Source organism: Lycium barbarum, chromosome 3, assembly GCF_019175385.1.
Source record: "Lycium barbarum isolate Lr01 chromosome 3, ASM1917538v2, whole genome shotgun sequence".
NCBI classification, from domain to species: Eukaryota; Viridiplantae; Streptophyta; class Magnoliopsida; order Solanales; family Solanaceae; genus Lycium; species Lycium barbarum.
Genome location: NC_083339.1, coordinates 143639485 through 143654547, shown reverse-complemented (window position 1 = coordinate 143654547; position 15063 = coordinate 143639485). Strand labels below are relative to the sequence as shown.

General features: G+C 37.7%; 2 protein-coding genes and 1 pseudogene across 9 annotated transcripts; all 3 read right to left on the bottom strand.

Annotated features, from left to right (window-relative positions):
- Positions 1–811: 811 nt before the first annotated feature.
- LOC132633249 (peptidyl-prolyl cis-trans isomerase FKBP17-2, chloroplastic) lies at positions 812–2270 on the bottom strand. Its single transcript, XM_060349533.1, has 3 exons — positions 1847–2270; positions 1689–1733; positions 812–1368 (listed from the first exon to the last, which is right to left on the bottom strand). The coding sequence occupies exons 1-3, from the start codon at positions 2212–2214 to the stop codon at positions 1005–1007; spliced, it is 777 nt and encodes a 258-aa protein (XP_060205516.1). The 5' UTR covers positions 2215–2270; the 3' UTR covers positions 812–1004.
- Positions 2271–2429: 159 nt separating this feature from the next.
- LOC132633248 (probable serine/threonine-protein kinase SIS8) lies at positions 2430–14810 on the bottom strand. Of its 8 annotated transcripts, none has more exons than XM_060349526.1 (13): positions 13885–14809; positions 10602–11039; positions 9144–9247; positions 7488–8731; positions 7355–7395; positions 6889–6957; positions 6606–6706; positions 6407–6485; positions 6227–6325; positions 6071–6139; positions 4743–4792; positions 4374–4550; positions 2430–2924 (listed from the first exon to the last, which is right to left on the bottom strand). In XM_060349526.1, exons 1-13 carry the CDS (start codon positions 14314–14316, stop codon positions 2798–2800), a joined length of 3030 nt encoding a protein of 1009 aa, XP_060205509.1. In that variant the 5' UTR covers positions 14317–14809; the 3' UTR covers positions 2430–2797. The 8 variants fall into 8 exon arrangements, 6 of the variants coding, with proteins under 6 accessions (XP_060205509.1, XP_060205515.1, XP_060205514.1 ...); XM_060349532.1 differs by having other exon boundaries at positions 10602–10969; positions 13885–14025; XM_060349531.1 differs by having other exon boundaries at positions 10602–11058; positions 13885–14021.
- LOC132634579 (U4 spliceosomal RNA) lies at positions 9985–10153 on the bottom strand (annotated as a pseudogene).
- Positions 14811–15063: the final 253 nt, after the last annotated feature.

Sequence of the window (15063 nt, the reverse complement as noted above, 5' to 3'; positions counted from 1 at the left end):
TAATGGAGAATCTCAGTGGTTCCGAATCACACCTAAACTTTAACAATAGGATCGAAAACACCGTGAATACACAAAAATGAAGATGAACAGTAAGAATGGTGAAAAGAGGTTTGAAGAAGACGAAATTGTGTATTTTGTTGATGAAATCATGGTCTGAAAATTGAGAGAATATCACGTTAAGAATATTTCTGCAGAGAGAAAAATATTTTAAAAAGAGATGGAATTAAATGGGTAACTGCCTAGAAATCGTGGGTCTATGCATAACCCAAATCTGGTATGTTTTGTAATTAACTTGTTATGCTTTATAAATAAGGAAAAGTATCCCTATATTTTGTAATATAGGGTCTTAACTAGTATTTGATTTAATCATTACAACTAAAAACTACTATTAATAGAGAACACATTATACTCTCTTTTCAATCGTTTTAACTTATTAAAATGTCCTGAACTCCTACCTTATACGCAAAATTAACTTATGCGTGCATTACAACTAGAACTTATGCCTAATGGGCAAACATAAGTTTTGCGCAACAAACATGTTGAAGACAATTTTTAAAGATTTTATTAAGTGGGATAAAAAATCCAAGACTATCCTGAGATGGCTCTAATCTCAAGCGTTGAGAATATAGAAACTCCTCATGGAGAATGTTTCCTTCTTAATGGTCTTACGCAGCAGAAATGCAATTTAGTTTGGGCCAATGAAGTTTTTTTTTTTCTCCAGGGCCAATAAATTTTGAATACTGGAAAGTTAAACCAAAGAAAAAAAACAAAAAAAAAAAACAAAAAAACAAAAAAAAAAACTCCATATAGCTAATTGCAAGAATGTTTAACCTTCTTCTTAATGTAGAATGAGAGAATGGTCCTTCTCAACATGTTGTGATCACATCTTTCTTGCCAACTAAAAAAAGTAGGAGTACAAGAATTTGCTATTTTGCGTTTTCAGCAAACACTTGGAAGTTATACCATTATGGTTTCGTTTGATATTCCAATTTGTGTACCTTCAATCAAGCAGGTGCAATAGAAACTTTTTCAACCTCAATAACATACTCAAGAGTAGCAGATGGAGGAATTTGCAGCCCTGTTCCCAAATCTGCTCCTTCTTTTCCAAATCCCAAATTTGGAGGAATAATCACTCTTCTTTTTCCGCCAGCTTTCATACTTCTCATAACAGTTTCTATACCTTCACAAATTCCCTTACTATAAGGCCTTGACCCCATAAATAATGCCAGTGGCTTCTTCTTTTTGCCATCACCATCAAATGTATCCACAAAAACTTGTCCGCTGCCCTGTATACTTCCCTTAACATCTATCACAACTAAGTCCCCTGGCCTTGGAGTTGCGCCGCCACCAATTTTCAGTTCATAATACCTGTTAGATGATTCATGTAACTACTGTCAAGAATTTGGATTAATTTCACGTATTCACTAAACTTTCCCTGCTATAATAGTAAAGTTACAGAACTTTTTTTTTTTGTTGTCATATTAAAGTAACTAAAGTTTATCCAGTATTACTGTAACGTTACCTTGATGGGTATAGTTCAGTGATTTTACTACTATAGTGAGTACAGTTCAGTAAATATTTTATGAGTTTTAGAGTAGGTAAAATTCAGTTATTTTAAAGTGACAAAATGATTTTATGAATTTACTGTTACAGTGGATAAAAGTTGGATTAGCATAGTAGCACTTTACCTTATCCCATTGGGCAAGACCACTTCTTCTTCTTTCTCAACAACCCTGATGATTAAGTAAAGAAGAGTTGATATTTCTGGATACAATTTTGATGATTATACAAAGAAGAAAGCACATGAAACCAATAGAATTCAGAATTATAAATGATGTAATTTTACCTTGTATTTGTTTCTTGTTGAGACACTTCAAGGCGAGTTTTGATTTGCTCAGAAACAACACCAAAAGCAAGGAAACCAGCCCAAGCAAGTCCAGCACCAAGGCCAAATCTCCTTGTTAAAGAGGAGGCAATCCAATCGGTGGATTCCGCGGAGCGGGCAGATTTACTAGGCTTTTGCTGCTGCACATTAACAGGTGATGGAGGCTCTGCAGAAGTTGCACTCAATGGCTGAGACGGTGGCGGAGTTTGCGGTTGTTGAGGTTGATTTGGTGGCTGAAAAGGAGGAGGAGTTTGAGAGGATGAAGAGAAGTAGTTAGTTCTGGTAATTGGGAGAGACAAAGAAGGTGGGGATCCAAAGAAAGTTGCCATCTTTTTGGATATGATATGAGCATTTGAGAGAGTAGCAGATATTTGTAGTGACTCAAACTATATACAGTTGTAAATGGTCCCTACCTTATCTTTACATGTCTCAGTTTTTTCCAGGCATGCTCCTTCAACTAAAAACTAAATCAACAGGGTAAATTAATGACTATTACATAAATCTTTAAATTAAAAAAAAAAAAAAAAAAGGGCGACGCCTCTACTACTGCAACTGGATAATCAACCATCCGATTTCATTGCTTTCAGTTCAGCTTCAGTGTTTGATGTGAAAAGTTGGGAAAATATTCTCACTCTATTTAATTACAACAGAGATTACAAAAATGAATATACATGAGATAAGATGCACAATTTTGAGGACTGTGGGTTGACAACTGCCAGAAAACAAAAAAAAAAAAAAAAAAATCACAAAAATTGACTCAATATGAAGTATATGGCTATTGACAGATCCTTTATGTCTTCCTTCAATTTCTGGTTGAACAAATATGGACCTGTCTTCATTTCCAATAAAAGATAAAATCCCGTTTTTCGTTCTGTCCAAAACCTGTTGTGCTGCTGGATCATCCAAGTTTCTTTATGACCGACCCTTTTGTTGACCTCTGTTCACCAGTGATTTTGGTACTTGTGAACTGGTTATAGGCTTTTGCAGTGGTTTCAAAGCAGCCATAATCTCAGCAAATGAAGGCCGTAACTTTGGATCTCTACACATCAAGCAGGAAAAGCAAAACAACAAAAAAACATGAGATTTTTACATCAAGAAAACAAGAGATAACCTTGTATCCACATGTAGCCGGTACTATATTTTGTCAATACTAATGAATATTTTGTCAATACTAATGGCATGGTTGTCATGCCGAGGTGATTTGGTACTGACTACTAACATCATCTATAAGTGACTCACTCCTTTATTCAATAATAGTGGTGTACAGGCCAGTTTGTGTACACTACGACTATTCTCAGGGGGTATTGCTACCTCCACTAGTAAAGGTATCAGATAACTTTGCCGTAAGATTTAGTCAGATGGGAAGAAATCACAGATTTGAACATTGGTCTCTCATGGTTTTCACCTAAGTGACTCGCTCCATCTATAATGTTGTGAAGCAGAGTTGAGAAGCAGCTAGTAGGGACTAGGCACCATACATCCATGAAAAGAAAAAAGAATCTAGGTTGTGTATGTATCTCACTGAAGTTGATCAATTATTTTGAACTGTCATTAATATCACTATACCAAGTACAGGATCATAAGAGATCTACTTTGTAATAGATGTCGGAACCATAGTCAGGAACAGAGTCCATAGAGAGTCATGCAGAATCTAACCGGGGAAATTCGGGTTTGTCACAAGTTAAGGTGAATCTGACCTCGAAACCAACTTTGAACTAACCGTGGATAAAAAAGAAGAATCTAGAGCAAAAAGTTGATCACTTGCTCAGTAACAACACCGAACATCATTCGTTGCATGATATTGTTACGGAAAGATATTAAGACGTTCAGCTAATTTTTTATTTTTTTTGGAAACAATCATCAAATTACTTAATTGATCTCATATTCTTACTTAATTGATCTCATATTCAAAGTTACACAATTATGACCACCTCGTTCGACTTAAAAGAAGGGACTCGAACCATCATTATCTCAAAGTACTAAACTCGGCTACATGACACTTTTTTTTTTTTTTGATTAAGCACCGGGTGTCCGGGTCTCTTAGAGCCCCGACTAATCCCGGGGGTGCACAGGCCCTCGGCAAGGAGTTTCCCGCAAGTGCACCACGGTTAATTCAGGTTTTACCCAGTCCGATGGCCCTCAGAAATTGTTTGCACCCAGTGGGTTTCGAACTTGAGACCTTGAAAGGGAGCACCCCAAGGCTCAAGTCAATTGCCACCAAGCCAACCCCTGAGGGTTACGGCTACATGACACTTTCTCGCTCTTTTTACGCAGATATTAACAGAAGCATTAAAATTCCGACGTTGCCAGACCAACACTGTGAGGGTCACCTAGGTGCCTTGATTACCACCAACAACCATATGATAAACGCTGATTCTACTATTAACCAAAACCATTGGTTAGCTTGACAAGCTCTAAAGAAGTGAGTAAAAGATAACGGAGGAAGCTCAACTAGGGGAACAATGACTGAAAGATAAATTGTTCTCACGTTTGCCAGCATTTTCTGATGATGTCTGCAATAGCAGGATCCATGTCATCTGGTATGTCAAGACGGCGATGCTGAAATCCAACTGCACCGACAACTTGCATGGGGTTCATTCCTCCCCATGGCTGCTGCAGAGTACAGAGCTCCCATAGTACGACACCAAAGCTATATACATCACATCTGCAAGGCATGAAATCATCGTACAACATCAACAACCATATACCAAAGACAGCGAAGGACTCATTGTTGAAATATGCCACCCTGATATTTTTAGGATTGTTCTCATTCTTGCCTTATATGTTGCTTTCTTTAATACATAGTTATTCAACACTTTGAATAGGGTAATATGGTTTTATCACTTTTAAGACGTACTTCTCATCTGAAGGCTCATTTCTCAGCACTTCAGGGGCCATCCACTCAGCCTGAAAACAAAAAGTAGCAGCAGATTGGTAGTAGCAGCAGATTATTAAGCCAGCAACAACAAGAGCCGCATGTATAGCACATGAAATTCTTGTAGGGATACATAAAGAACCATGATGAAGATAATACTGAATTGTCTGCAGTATTTAGTTAAACTAAAATTTATATGTAATATATGAATAATGGAAATTCAGAGAAACTTCACAAAAAGCAGCAGTTCCATTACCTAGTATTTCTCTAATGTGGGAGAACTTCCCGTATACATGTAGCATACAACAGTTCATTACCTAGTATTACTAACATAAAGTATATGTTTCTGCAACTGCTAATTTTCTACCCTTGAGACTGCAAGCATTTTGTGCAGCACAGGCTTAACTACAAGAGTCATCCAAGTTGATTGATTCTGATATAGCAGAATTAGTGTTCAAAAAATGGACAGATTCACCAAGCATCAGAGTCAACCAAGCATATTCCATTCTAACTGCTAACTTCCTCAAAATATCAGCAGAAGAGGAACTTCACACATGGTATTTTTGATGAAATACAACATAACAAATTTTTCTACCTTAATGAATACTACAACCACTATATGAGATGCGAAGATCAGCAAACAACGAAAAGAACAGAACTATATTTATACATCTAGGTTTATAAGAACATATGAATGATAGTGGAAATACGCAAATTATTGTCATTTTAAAACTATCTCCACCATATATGTTTAATCACTTCCTTCAAAACTAATATCAAAGAGCATCAGTCCAACTTTTACAACAGTTCATCATGTGCGCAGATAACAAGGTAAAACCTTTTCACAACTTCAAAACTAAGTCTTGATGATATTGGGAAGGACTAAAATATGTAATTGAAAGCCCAGATACTCTTTTCAGATGAGATAAACATGTCATAAATTTAATTTATTTTTGAACCATGGATCACAGCGACCACCTTTTTGAAGGAGAAACTTGGCAACGAAAACATCTCCAAAAGCCTGAAGTGTTTTAAGACCAACAGCATGGAGCTATCTTCTACAAAAGGGCTGATATAAAATAATGTACAAAGATTAGCACTTATGCGTGACTGGAATATTGCAAGTCCGACTAAGAAAGGCACCACAATGAAGAACAAGAAGCACATAAGAAGATTATCAAGCATAGGAGAAGGTCAATGCATACTGGCAAGATACAACAGCTAAAAGAATGTAGAAAATAGAGGGAAATAAAAAGAAAGAAGAAGAAAGAAGCATTTCTGAGTAATTGAATCAAATCCCTCCCGCTTACCGTCCCAGCAGTTGATCTTGAAGAAAGGAAGGTGTTGTGCTTCATTTTCGATAACCCAAAATCACATACCTAGATTCACAAATAGTTATGTCTTAGATGGAAAGTTATGGAACGATGCAGTATCATTCCTAGGTTTCAAAGTTAATGAAAATCCACCTTCACAACCCAGTTCTTATCCACAAGGAGATTTGGAGACTTCAAATCACGATGAACTATTACAGGAGTGCAATTGTGTAGATAGTTCATCCCTCGAGCCTGTTAGTTCAATAAAATTATTATGTAATTTAGAAGGTTTGAACCAAAGGAGAAGAAATAAAAGAGAAAAATGGAGCATACAGTATCAAGAGCCATCCTCAGTCGTCTCCTTTCATCTAATTGATTGTTGGACCGATGAATTAATCTGTACAAACTACCTCTGCAAACCAAAATATATTTTGATTTCCAGCATATAGACGGTTATAGCTACTTGGCATCTTCAAATTTCCTGGCGGACCAGAACTACCCCAAAACTAAATATTACAGTATTTTGATGTACCTATGCAGAAACTCGGTAATAATTGAAAGGTTTGGAGGACGTGTAACAGCTCCCATGAACAGGACTACATTAGGATGCCGGACTCTTTTCATGATCATAACCTTCCAAGGAAATATTAAGTTTGAGTAAGATTACAATCTTCATTTTATTCTAAATAACACATCAAATTTCTTCATGACTTCCTAAAGAAATCTGAGGCGTGATATTAATGCCATGATTGTAATTTATAAAATTTGCTGAAAAACCAAGGAAAAGAGCCTACGTTGGACTAGAAAGGGTATACCTCACTTTTATATTCTTCGAGGGATTCACCAGTTATATCTTGGTCTAGGAATTTCTTCACAGCGACTTCCTGAAATTAAGAAGGTTCCATCTATCTGTATCAGTTTAAGTTGATGACAAAGACAAAGGCTTGTAAGAGCAATGGATTGTTCCATTTATGTTTGATGCAAGTGAAGAATGACTGTTACTTATTTCCAAAGAAAAAAAGGGGCGGGGGGGGACGACTGAACAACCCAAAATAAAGATGCCCAGTCTTTAACTTGCTTCACACACCAACAACATTTTAAAAAGTTTCAGATGCCCGTATATCATTACTCACTAAATTGAACAAATAACTTGCATCTGATAATCAGATTAAAAGAAGTTCTAGCTTTCAATTCTGAAAAGCAAAAAGATGGAAAAAATCATTACAGCAAAACTTAATACGAAAAGAAGAAATCTAATTGGCAGAGAATACATAAACTTACAGTTCCATGCCAGTCTCCACGATAGACTTCTCCATAAGATCCTGCAACAAGAAGATCGTGAAAATGTAAAACGATACAGATTTTACTTACTTCACAGAAGCTTCTACTGGAAATATATAACGCAGGTCAATACCAAGTCCGATACGCTCACCCAAGGTGATCTCCTCCCACGGAATCTCACAATCTGCGACATCATCAAGTGTCACATCAGATTTCACACTATCATTACCAGCTGACCTATCTGATACTCTTTCACCCCCAGAATTCACCCCTAATGCCTCATGCACTTGATCACCACTACCCCGTTGCTCAGACACAGCACCATCTGCATCTCTATCAACTCTTCCAGAGTCCATTAAATTAAGGCATAAAGCAGGATTATTTGGTGAAAGAGAATATGTCTCCAAGTTTTCATATTGCTTAGTGACAGCGGCAGTTGCTGCTACCACTGCTGCAGCTGTGGCTGTCGCAGCAGCTGCAACAGGGAGATCAACTTTCGAACCATATGTGGTCTTTGCTGCAGCAACTACCATTGAAGAGGCAACCGCAGCTGCTGCTGCAGCTGCAGCTGCAGCAACAGGCATGTTTTTCGTGAATTTTACTGCAGCCAGTTCAGAGTGTGAGGAAACTTGCTGCCCACTAACTTCTCCGGCATCCGGATGAGGATTAGATGGCCAAGGGGGATTAGCCTTGGACATAGCATGATAAGGCAAAGGAGCCAAGAAACTATTATGATCTACATCAGCTTGACTCTTGATTTTCTCAACCTCATCCCTCCCCTTACTTTCCATTCCCTCCACAGGGGAAACATCTAGTTGCTCTGAGTAGATTTCAGTGAACAAATTTGGTGGTGCAACAACCCCACTTTCAAGTAAAACATCATGAAGTTTTTGAGCTAGCTTTGGATTTTCTTTAGCAGCATCAATCATGTACATTGAAACATCCTTCGCCTTCATTCGCCGTACGGCTGGGGAGCTAACGCCTTCAGTCCAGGAAGGAGATCTTGTATGCGAATAAGGAGATCTTGCATGGCCAGTCCTGGATGAAGTTTCCTGTCCCTGCTCCTTCTTCATGGTACGAAGCTTTGTTAAGTCATCAGAGTTGCTATATCCTTTCTGCTTTTCTGCATTACCTGAAGCGGGAGATTCATTTCCTGCACTGCTTTCACCGAACCTTGATCTCCTCTCTTCCACTCCAAATTCGGAATGATCTTCTGACAAACAAGCAACTCCACTACTAGAAGAACCCATATGAGAATCAACATCTTTGGAGGACGGACTGATGGAGAGGATAGATTCCTCATAGTCTCCCTGTGTTCCAGATGTATCAGAGGGAATAAGTGTGCCAGGGGCTGCCATCAAATCAACAATATTTTCCCTGCACAGCATATGAATCCATAAACAAAAGAGGCGACTTTGGGAGAGTAATTATATGCTTGAACAAACTATTCCACCAAGATGAATTCAACTTTATACTTCCAGGAAATAAAAGCCGCACCAATCTAAGACCGTAAAAAGCTACAAATTATGAAAGAAATGGAAGAAACAGATTCAAATCTCAAATTGATCACCATGGCACCTTAAAGAAAAGTTGTGTATTTAACTTATCAAAAAAAGAAATATATTAGCCAAAACCAAAGAAGATTTATCCAGCACTCTTGCTTGAAATTTTAACACATAACTTGCTCATGGAAATGTTAACTGGACTGTATACCAACTAAGGTATTAAAAAAATCGGAATCAAATGAAATCATAAAATCTGAATAAGAAAGAAGATTAATGGCAGGAACCTTCCATCTTCAAATTTTACGTAGTTTATTGCAACTTCATCTGAACCTGTGTATTCTTTCCCTTTTACTAATCGGCACGGGAGCTCCACACTATCAGCCAAAACCTGTACACATTTTCAGAAGTACATCAAATCGTAGCCAAAAGGAAAGGGCGCAGTGGACCAGCAAGCCAAGAGATGAAGAACCAAAAACAGCAGGGATAGAAAATCATAATAGAATGTAGATACATGAGAATCCGGCTGTACTAGTCCTCGGGTCCAGCTACAGGATTTAGCAGCAAATCCATATGTCATTTTTAGCTATTTTCATTTTCTTTCCTTTTTTGGCTCCACACTAAAAATACTTTTCAAGAAAGCTAATTAAAGATTGGCACAGTGTGCTTGCTAATGGGTGTTAACGGAATAAATTTATTGAGTGAGAGCGTATGAAACCTAACTTTTCTTTCTGAGAAGGTAACAGTTAGAAAACATGAGTGCCTAACTTTAAAAACATGAGTGCCTGCAAGCATTGCTATCTGCAGGTTCAGCTGGATTATTTCTTGGCTCAAAAGTTTAAAGACAACAGCCAAAGTTAATTTAATTCAAATCGGTCGGAGGCAAGGGGGATATAGTAAAAAATTATTCTTGAGTCATAATAACTCTGGGTTATTCTCATGCATCAAACATATGATAGGCATAATGCTTGATATGAAAAGCTACTGATAAGTGACAAGGATATCATCCAGACACTTGACATTGACTCTCCAGGAAAGACGGAGATACGTCAATTATGCACAAACAGTAGAAAGAATTGATGTGGAATGCTGAACAGAATGTGGGGACATTACTGGATTCAACTCAGATTTGATTAGAACACAGCAAACTTGCAATTGGCATCTCTGTAAAGGACGGAAAAGCACACCTGCACACAACAGCAGAAACAATGGATGTTTTGGAAATAGTTTTCAACCACCAATACACGCGCCTCGGTTGGTACCTTACTAGCTGCGTCATTGCCACAAGCGCAAAGACATGGAATGCTGAAAAATATATGGAGACGATGTATTGGATTTAACTCATTTTTTATTCAAGTACTTCAAATAAATATTTGAGAAGCATCCAAATAAAACTGAACTAAACTCGCCCAATAGTGTATCCAAGGCACACTGCTCTGTTCCGCCTAAATGAGTTCATCTTTAATATTAAGAATGTAAACCCTCTATCTACAAAACTAATCAGCTTGTAGATACTGACAAAATAGGGGTATCAGTATCATCACACTCATGACCGGACTTTGAAAATAAATTAGGCTTCATAAGTGACATAAGGTAATTCAAACATTTCAAGATCATAGTCAACCAGCATTCATTCCTTGTGTCAGAATCAAACAATATCACATAAAACTTACTGAGTTCTATAGATTTCTCATATATATGTAAGTGTAGCATTAAAGGTTTTGAAGGTCAAAAGAGCTTAGTACCTTGAATAACAAGGCACGATGACGAGCCAGTCCGATGGTCAAAGAACCCAGAGGCAAAACCATGCTACCAAAAGTGGCCTTTAGATTATAACTAAGGCTTCTCCATGCTATTAACATGCTGTCAGGATCACCAACTGGACCACCCATGTGTTCAGAAACTAGCGCGGCAAGCTTCTGAACCAAATTGTCGCCTGCAAAATCTATGGATTCTGACCTGACCTTGACAGATATCTCTAGAGCTTTTTGTTCTAGCTTCAACAGCTTAGAGTCCGCAGCTCTATTAACAAGGATAGCTTCCCAAGTGATCTGTTCTGCTACCGGTGTTCTTTGTAGATCGATAAGGGAGGGCATTTTTGATGAATCGGACTCTGTCAGGATTCCATACAGATCATAAAAACCATCCAGGATCTTGTCATCAAAGCTAAGAGCATTGTAATTCTGAAAAGCATTCATAAATCTATAATATGAGATAATTCATGTGCTAGAAGGGAACACGGAATAGAAACAGGGATATTTTGTGCAAAATAAGCATCATGGGTCGATCAAACAATAGAGCAAATAGTAGTCCACAAACAAATTTCTCCAAATGTTAGAAAACTGAGCTTTCTATAAAACCATGTTTCTTGGCTGTGTTAACTTTAATATAAGAAAGAATTATTACGTAACAGATCGCCTACAGTTACTAATAAAATGTGCATCAAGGAAATCGGAGAAAACAGAAAAAATAGGAACGTACATGAAAATTAGTCTGACAAAATAATAGAGATGAAAAACCTTGTGTTCGAAAAATAGCCTTTTGGCTCTTGGGAATTTGGAGATGCCCATAGTGAACTGGGAATCATCTGGGAACTGAACTTTACCGCTAAAACCAGGGACAGTCCCTACCTTTCACCAGACTGCAGTTGGGGGTCTGATCAGATTTAAGGCTTCCCAACCCAAACAAATAGCAACATGGAAGTAAATGGAAATAACTCTTCAACACATACCTGCCTGGATGGTATGTAAAAAGATTTTGGTTCTTCTATGGAACTCTATTCAAATGTTCTCTCATCCAGTTTGAACTAGTACTTTTCCTAGCTAATCGCATTTTTGGTCCAGGTTTATTAGTAAGGGTTTTATTCTATCTGCTTCTATATCAACGGCTTCTTTTTTTTTTTTTTTTTTTTAACCGAGAAATCCTCGAGGCCAGTGGCACAAGGTTCGAAACTCGGTGGACAATGGGTCAGTCCATCTACCCTTCTCCACTTAAATACCAGGCTTTTGTCCACGGTAGTGTTTGAACCCATGAGGTGCGCCTAACCTACACATCTGACATTACGCTCTTACCACAAGACCAAAGTCCTGGAGGCACCTCTATATCAACAACATTGAAATAAGAAAACCAGGACTAGAAGAGAAACTGAGACGAAAATGAGAACTAACCACTCAACTCAGGTCATTTCCTTTCATCTAAAGAGTGTGAAAAGACGAACACTGTGTAAGTACTAGTCTTGTCGGGAAATACATTATCCACTATAAGCATGTTTGTCGCAAAACATGAGTTAAAACTTCCCTTTACTATGACTTCACCCCTTAATATATCCATCAAGCATGTGCACTATTTTCTTTTACTTCTCAGATTTTCCATAAACTTCATCGCAACATTTAGAGTCTTTTATTTCAGTAAGAATTTATCCGGGACAAGGTGGGAGTGGCCTCCGTGGAGTAAAAGATGCGGGATGCGAGGCTGAGATGGTTCGGGCATGTGAAGAGGAGATGCACGGATGCCCCAGTGAGGTGTGAGATGCCCCAGTGAGGTGTGAGAGGTTGGGTATGGAGGATTTCAGAAGAGGTAGACATGGGCGGAAAAAGTATTGAGGAGAAATGATTAGACAGGATATGAGTCTATGACTATGTTTCAGCTTACCAAGAACATGAACTTAGATAGGAGGTTATGAAGGACATGGATTAGGGTAGAAGGCTAGTAGTTAGTTGCGCGGTGTCCCGCTTATCCTTTCATCCTAGTAGTCATAGTATAACTCTTGTAGTTTCTTGTCCTTCGATTTCTGCTACTATCTGTTGTTTCTTGTACTTGTACTTCGATTATCGTGTTAATTTGTGGCAGTTACTGCTCCTTTTTTTCAGACTGCTCTATCATGCTTTTTATAGTATTTTGCCACGGCTTATTCACTTCCGTTATTTCTTTTTTCGTACTGCTTTGAATTGCTTGTCCTTGTGCCGAGGGTCTACCGGAAACAACCTCTCTACCTCCAAGGTAGGGGTAAGGTCTGCGTACACTCTACCCTCCCCAGATGCACTTTGTGGGATTTCACCGGTATGTTGTTGTTATCGTCCAGTTTGCTGTAGCATATCCCTTTATTTCTTTTTTTGAGAAAGGATATCATATCCGTGTTTAACAAGGTCTTCACTACACCACATCAGAGCACACTATAATACGAGTATTCCAGTGTCAAAGTGTTTTATTCCACGTAATGCCATTGAATGAACTTCCCTATTGATATTTTAAACGTCTTCATAATTTTGTCATTAAAATTATGAGCTCAAGTAATATTGAAACCATATTCGATGTAGAAGAATGAAGACCACGAAACTAAGGGTATGATCTAATAATCAATAGCTAGAGGAATGACAAGTACAATAAATAGCAACATAGTGGCAACTATCATTATCATTATATTGACAACAATCTAATATAAAAGGCTGAATTTGCTTAACAGCAATGACATTTTAGAGGAATGTTCCAGCAGCGCTTAGCTGAAACCAGTTGAAACCAACTATTAACCAACCAAAACAATATACTTACCTAACATGATCACTAATGCAAAAAAAAAAAATATTGAAGCAGAGTGTTATCAACTTAGGGGTCCTTTGGTTGCTGATTAAAGTAATGCAGGGTTTAGTTATTCATGTATTACTTATTCCATCTTCTATCCTGCATAAATAACTTATACATGTATTAGTTATGCGGGACTATAAACTGGTAACCAAACACCATACTTGGTATGCTGAATTTTATACATAACAACTAAAATGCTACCAAATGTGGTACTAGTTATGCTGGTTTTAATACATGAATAACTCACTCCCTAACCAGCAACCAAACGACCCATTGATGTGTTGACAGACTTAAGTACTTCACTAACATGCTCAATTCCTATTTTTTGGTGTAACAAACAACATAGTTATCCAAATTGCAGCAGCTAAATACCTATATTAGCCAAGAGAGAAAACACACTAAAGAATAGCAATGTAAAATCAATCAAATAGATGAAAACAAACTTACCCAATATCTATAAGCTACAATTTCAGCTGGAGTGTTTTCCGGGGCACAAGAACCTAAACTTATCTGCTTAACAGCTTCAATTTGCGCTGCCTCAGGATCTTCCCTTGCACTCAACTCCAAAGCTAATTGTATTTGATACTCTTCCTCTATATCAGGATCCCTCGAATTACTAGACTCCGAATCGCACCTTATAGCATCTAAAGCAGCCTCTAAACCACTATTACTAGCAGAATCACAAGGTTCCATTCTAGTAGGACTTTCCTTATTGGTAACAGAATTTAACCATCCTGAAATTGCTGAGAAAGGCTTATTATTATTATTATTATCAGTGGACGAAACATCACTTAATCTTTTGCTCTTTGTTGAAGACTTTGAACCTTCTGATTCCTCTGATTGACTTGAGATGTTAAGTTTTCTCAAAAGATTTTTCATCTTGTATTAACTAAACCAAGGAACAAAGTGTTAAAGAAATGGAAAGCAGGCCATAAACCTTTCCATTGTCGCACTCCAAGCATGAATCTCGATACACAAAAATCACAATAATAACAAGAATTGCAGATTTTAGGTTCCTTTGATAAGCCCTTTCAGGTCAATCTTAAAACACAATTATGAATTCAAGCAGATAGAATACTCATATATATATATAGAGAGAGACACACGTGTTGTGTCACCGAGACAAATATTCCGTTTACAGAAAAAGAAAAAGAGTCCAAAATCGGCAAAAGGTTGTCGTCTTGTTAACTTAACATAACAACAAGGCTAAATCAAGAAAAGGGGGACAAAAATGCAGGAAAGATGTTGGATTGCGTGAAGAGAGAGAAAGGATTGGAGTTTACATGAAGAATGACAAGTTGTACACTGGGAGTCCATGTAATTAAAAGCCAAAAGGGAGTTGGGAAAAGGAAGAGGGCCAAAGACCATCAAGTGGGAGTTGGAGTAGTAATAAAGAGAGATGCCCCGCCTTCAAAGTTTGAGTCCGGAACCAAAATGCCCCAAAAAAATATTTTGAACTAAAATACCCCCAACAAAAATAAAAGTTACCAAAGTAGTGCAGTAAAATACTGCGCTATAGCACTAATGGAGACGGAACCGTTAAGTGCTATAGCGCAGTATTTTACTGCGTTATAGAAAAAAAAAAATTTTTTTTTATACTTCTATAACGCAGTAAAATACTGCATT

What these genes read in the sequence shown, in the direction of transcription:
- LOC132633249 (XM_060349533.1), bottom strand. Translation starts at nt 2,214, where the DNA reads ATGGCAACTTTCTTTGGATCCCCACCTTCTTTGTCTCTCCCAATTACC. An exon ending in CAACAAGAAACAAATACAAG is followed by an intron (nt 1,734 to 1,846) that starts GTAAAATTACAT and finishes CTTAATCATCAG; the next exon opens with GGTTGTTGAGAAAGAAGAAG. An exon ending in GTCTTGCCCAATGGGATAAG is followed by an intron (nt 1,369 to 1,688) that starts GTAAAGTGCTAC and finishes ATCATCTAACAG; the next exon opens with GTATTATGAACTGAAAATTG.
- LOC132633248 (XM_060349526.1), bottom strand. Translation starts at nt 14,316, where the DNA reads ATGAAAAATCTTTTGAGAAAACTTAACATCTCAAGTCAATCAGAGGAA. An exon ending in ATCGTGCCTTGTTATTCAAG is followed by an intron (nt 9,248 to 10,601) that starts GTACTAAGCTCT and finishes AAATGTGTACAG; the next exon opens with GTTTTGGCTGATAGTGTGGA. An exon ending in AATGAGCCTTCAGATGAGAA is followed by an intron (nt 4,551 to 4,742) that starts GTACGTCTTAAA and finishes CATGCCTTGCAG; the next exon opens with ATGTGATGTATATAGCTTTG.